Here is a 5,296-nt window from a genome sequence, read left to right as displayed (position 1 = left end):
AACAATATATATAATAAAAACAAAATACAAAAATTGAACTTTATTTACCTATGAATCACATGTCTAAATAATAAAAATGTTTCAGACTTTGGCCCTAATCTACCCTTGTAGTACTAATTATTATTATTATATGTTAATGATTCGATGCAATGAAACATTTTTTTATTTGGAAGTGAAATATTTTTCAAGCTGTTACAGTTCATTTGGTTTTTTTTAATTGTTTTGAGACCACAGATCTGTGGTTATGTAAAAGGAGTATTCTCTGTGAATTCAAAACAGTGGAACAGTGGCACATGGGGAATGTTTGCACATTGCAATTTCTGTTCTTCTACATTATCCACCATTAACAACCAAGTTTTTGACAGTGGATGCCAAGTAGCACAATTTATTATGTTCTATCCATGTTTGTGTGGGTTTCATCTGATTCCCTTCCACAACCCAAATACATACTTGTAGTTTTATTGCCCACCCCCCAAAAATAGTCCCTGGACTATTTGAGGGACACTTAGTGATGTGACAATAGGCTACGGCACTGCGTAATATGTTGGCGCTCTATCAATAACAGTATTGATATATAAAATCACATCTTTTACCTAACTGTTTTACCTAATTTGAGTTACAATACTTACTAATTGAGATGTTTAGTTATAATGCTGTGAACCAGTTTACTTGTCTGCAATAGAAATGTATTATTAACATTACTCAGCCCCTGAGATGCCCAAAGACATTAGAAGCTCATTGCTCCATATGTGTAATTTTGGCAATGTCTTCAAGCTTTGGAAAACATTTGTCAGTAGGATGAATTGGGACATTTCTGACAAAAGTTTTTGAATTGTTGTACATATAAATGGCTTGTATGATGTCTTAGAGACCAGAGAGTTTCCGTCCAGTTACTATTGTGGTATCAGGGACAACTAATATTTATTACTGGAGACCATATTGCTGGTTGTCAGGGCTTATTGTGTTACTTATGTCAGTTACATTTTGATTATTTCGTTTTGTTTTTTTTTCTTAACAGGAAAGGGAAATTATTGGACCCTGGACCCCAACTGCGAAAAGATGTTTGATAATGGAAACTTTCGCAGGAAGAGAAAGCGAAGATCGGAATCCAGCAATATTGAAGCTGTCGCGGGTAAAGGTGAAGAAGGTCGCTCTGCTTTAGGGGGAAAGGATAGAGGGAGTCCATCTATGTTGACCCCTTCATCCCCTGAGATGGAACTAACTGCAGATCATAGGAAAAGCACCTCTCCTCCAGCCATCACCTCTACCCCTTGCTTAAATAACTTTTTTAATAGTATGACCTCTTTGGACTCCACCTCTGTGAATAGACAGATGTCATTGGGGTTGGTGAATGAACTCTCACAGAGGAACATTTCTGGTGTAAGCAGTTTCACCTCAGGCTCTGTGGTGGAACCATCTGCAGATTTACAGGACAGCTTGCACCTCGGCAGAGCTCCATATTATAACACCTTCTCCAGTTCCACCAATCAGGGGAGCCAATTCAACAGCCATTTTTATAATAACTTCAGTGTCAACAGCTTAATATACTCAAGGGAAGGAAGCGAAGTTTAAATTCAGGAGATTTAATCATGACTAACAATGGGCAACTAAACACCGCAAATATTTTGTAAATACAGTTTTTTGTACATATACATATATATATACATATGTCTTTTTTTACTGCTTTTATTTATGCTGATTCCTGTTTTTCATATGTTTTTTTATATTACACTTGCAATTTTAAGTTTTTTTTTCTTTTTGCAATAAATCATATAACAGTTTTATTTCCTGAGTTCATTTTGTGTAACTATTCCTTTTAGAGGCAATATATTAGGGAAATGCATGTAAAATAAAGAAGGTCTAATAGGATGGATTGGATAAGTGTTTGCATGATACATGGAAAAACATGTGGAATCTTCACAGTTACAGAAAATAGTCCTAGACTTTGTTATATTATTATTGTAGAATTCAATTTAGAGTTTAATTCATAATATGTTCTTTCATTTATTCAGCAAACATATTTATTAATTTTTACAACCATACACAGGTGTAAGTTCAAAAAAAGCAAATATTGTTCACGTTATATATCTGTTATGTTTTCAAAAATAGATTGCAAATTTCTTGAAATATAACAGAATTAAAAAATATATCCATAGTTATTATAAAAATACTTTGAGTATTTATCGCATTTTTTTAAAAGTTAACACGCTGGGTGGTTACACACCAATAAATCTGAAATGTCTGGGCAAAACCGCTGAAAATTCCTATACTTGTAGCCATTAAAATAATTATATAAGATATTCCAAGGTTTAAAAACCTTATCCACTAATGAGCAGAATTATTTTTTTGGTCTGTAAAAATCTGCTCAGTCCTGCATAAAAAGAATATTTCATGTAAGTCCGAATTCTAAAAAATAAAATATAAACCTATGTCTATTACACACATTTGGGGTTGAGACCCCCATAACAAAATCTTGTTGCACGTTTTGTTCAACAAAATATTTTATATTTAATAGTAATTTATAATTACCATAACTTATATTATGTTATTCCACTTTCATTGCTGTTACTGGCATGTCTTTCTTTACAATATGAGAAAGTGGAATCCGTAAACATTACCTTGATGGAATTTAAAAAAACTGTAGGTTTGTGCTTGGTGTAAATAACAAGCAGTTACCATAATCCTACAATAATATTTACACATAAGCATAAATCGGATTAGATGATACAAGCAGCCAATCAGTTGCCTGGTTGGAATTGACAAATTGGTGTTTTTTGTGTTGCAACGAACTTACTTTTTTGTGTCCGTTACCTAGTTTACAAATGATCTACATCTAAATTATGAACTGAAATCATATAAGGCATCAAGATTTTAACATAGCTCTGCGGTTTAATACTTAAAGAGATTATATGGCCCTTTTCCCATGGATAAAATATTACATTTCATTTGTTAATAGGCAAGCTTTATACATATAAAAAATCAAGTATGATTGTGGCCTCTTTGGGTTGATGAGTTCTTTAATATTTCAGTTTTTCTGTTACATAACCTGCAGTTTAGCTTATATTTTGAATTGGATAAATTTGGAGTTTCATACTGATATTAGTTTGTTTTTCACTTTTTTGTTCTCTCACGTGTGTACTGCATGTGTGTTGTATATCGTGTGGGAACAATCTTTCGTAGTATATTCAATGATGAAAACCGAATCTTTCAATTTCCAGAGTGTGGTTGGTATATAGTAATGTATAGTAAATGAATAGTATGAAATGAGTTTCCTTTTTTAATATATCCTATTATAAAGGATTTTTTTTTTCGGTTAGAAATTCTTATCATTCGCTCTGGCCTACACAGACGATTTTCCTAGTAGTTAATTCTATTTAATAGCAAATACACTTTTGAAGGCAAATTAAAAACAAAATCTAAATCAATGGAGAGTAAGAGCATTAAAAAAACAAAAAAAACCTGAAACGTTAGTGTATAATAAAAAAGAACGGGACAGGGTATGGACAAGACGCATTTTATTTGCTGCATTAATTGTAGCGCTAAATCATTTCATTAATTTTCAAGTTCATATCTAAAAAGAATTTTATTACAGTTTTGCTTCATCAATATGAGACCATTTTTTAATTTTTTTGATATTTCTCTTACACTTTCTGTAGCCGTTCTATAGAAAACTTGTTATGTTGTATTTTTTTAACCGTTACAATATTGCCATTAGCCAAGTCAATGTGGAATAAATTTGATATTAGAAATGTATGTTTCTACAATTAAATATTGAAACAAAAGCCCCAAAAAAAGTGCTAAAACTACCATTAATCTGTTACTGCAAGCGTATGTAAACCCCAACAAACATGTAATATATTATAGCTCATCACTGTATAGATGTGGTGGGGGCATTTATTTTATTTATTAAGCTTATTTTTTACCTAGTAACTCTTCAGATGACTTTCCTCTAATCCCTAGATGGTTATGCCTATTGTTTCTATGGTTGTTACCCAAGCTGGACTTCAAACATGTCTGCTTTTTTTTGTCACCATGGCATGCAGTAGGACGGGGTTATCTTCTAGGAAATGACAATTACATGGTAATTTTGACAATATCAACAGATATTTTTTGTGCTTGCTGAACATGTTTTTAGCCTGAAAAAATGTACATGTAATGATTAGTAAACTCCAATAAATTACATTTTGGTTCTTGTGTATTTTTATGTTTAAGGAGATAACTCACTAAATGGTGTGAACTATAGCTAAATATTAAATATTAGGATGTGATATTTGGTAATTGACCTACAGCTGATAGAACATGCTCCTCAGCTTCCTGACCTCCTCCCTTTGAGTCATTTTGGTTTGTTTTCTACTATACCGAGTGTTATTTTCACCAACAAATAACTAAAATAAAAAAATGCCCGTGAATAAGATTAATATGGAAAAAACAGACGCTTTGTGAATTGAACCAATGGACTGATTTTCTCCGAGTTCCGTTCCTCCCCCTTATTAGTAAGTGATGGACATTTATGTATGAACTGTATCTGACCCCATGAAGAGGCTCTGCAGACATTATTGTATTCATTACAAAAATCTCCTTGAAGTGTTCAAAAATATTGAGTTTTTCTGACACAACTAAAACAATAGGACTTGGTGAAGACATTACCTCCACAGAAAGGAGAATGAGGAAGAGAACACGATGTTCGCAAAGCCGGAACTTCTCTCTCTGGAATGCAGTTGGACGGCCCACATGCGGAAGCTTTCTAAGTTCTCGAGCATGGCAGCCTTTTGACTTTTATTTGTGATACTGAAAGAGTAAAATTTGGAATAGCATGTGCTGTAAAGAATTCTTAAGAACATTGAGACCAGAAAAAATAGCAAGCCAAAATTTTTATATACTTTTATAGAGTTTGAAATTGGATCTTCTGAAATCTCTCAGAAGCTGTACAAACTAAAGGCTTCACCTGCTACACTTACCCTACCTCCAGGGCTGTCCCCTGCACACTAACCTACTTATTATTTAACACACCTCTTCCGGATCAATATTAGCCAGTGTAATCCAACCTTTTTACCTTCAGGGCATCAAGGTTTCAACCCTCATTGCTCAGGACTTATATGAGAATTCTGCAGGGTGATGTGCCCCAACATGAAGTCTGATTTATTAAAGCTCCCCAATACTGGAGAAGATACACTTTCATCAGTGAATCTGGGTGATCCATCAAACCTGGAATGGATTTCTTCAAAGTCATTTGCTATTTTCTAGCAAATGTTTTGAATCCTGGACCAGATCCATTTCTGGTTTGCTGTGTCACCCA

At 33.4% G+C, this 5,296-nt stretch overlaps 1 protein-coding gene across 1 annotated transcript in view; it reads left to right on the top strand.

The window, feature by feature from the left end:
* The window catches only part of LOC140327837 (forkhead box protein I1c-like), a 4,974-nt gene extending 833 nt beyond the window's left edge, over positions 1-4,141 (top strand). Inside the window, exon 2 of the mRNA XM_072407152.1 lies at positions 1,019-4,141. Coding sequence (XP_072263253.1) covers positions 1,019-1,572 — 554 coding nt within the window. The 3' untranslated portion in view covers positions 1,573-4,141. The remainder of the gene's footprint in view (positions 1-1,018) is intronic.
* The last annotated feature ends 1,155 nt before the right edge of the window (positions 4,142-5,296 follow it).

The sequence above is a fragment of the Pyxicephalus adspersus genome, chromosome 3 (assembly GCF_032062135.1).
Source record: "Pyxicephalus adspersus chromosome 3, UCB_Pads_2.0, whole genome shotgun sequence".
NCBI lineage: Eukaryota > Metazoa > Chordata > Amphibia > Anura > Pyxicephalidae > Pyxicephalus > Pyxicephalus adspersus.
The sequence above is the reverse complement of the archived record's forward strand: the minus strand, read 5'-3'. Positions and strand labels throughout refer to the sequence as shown.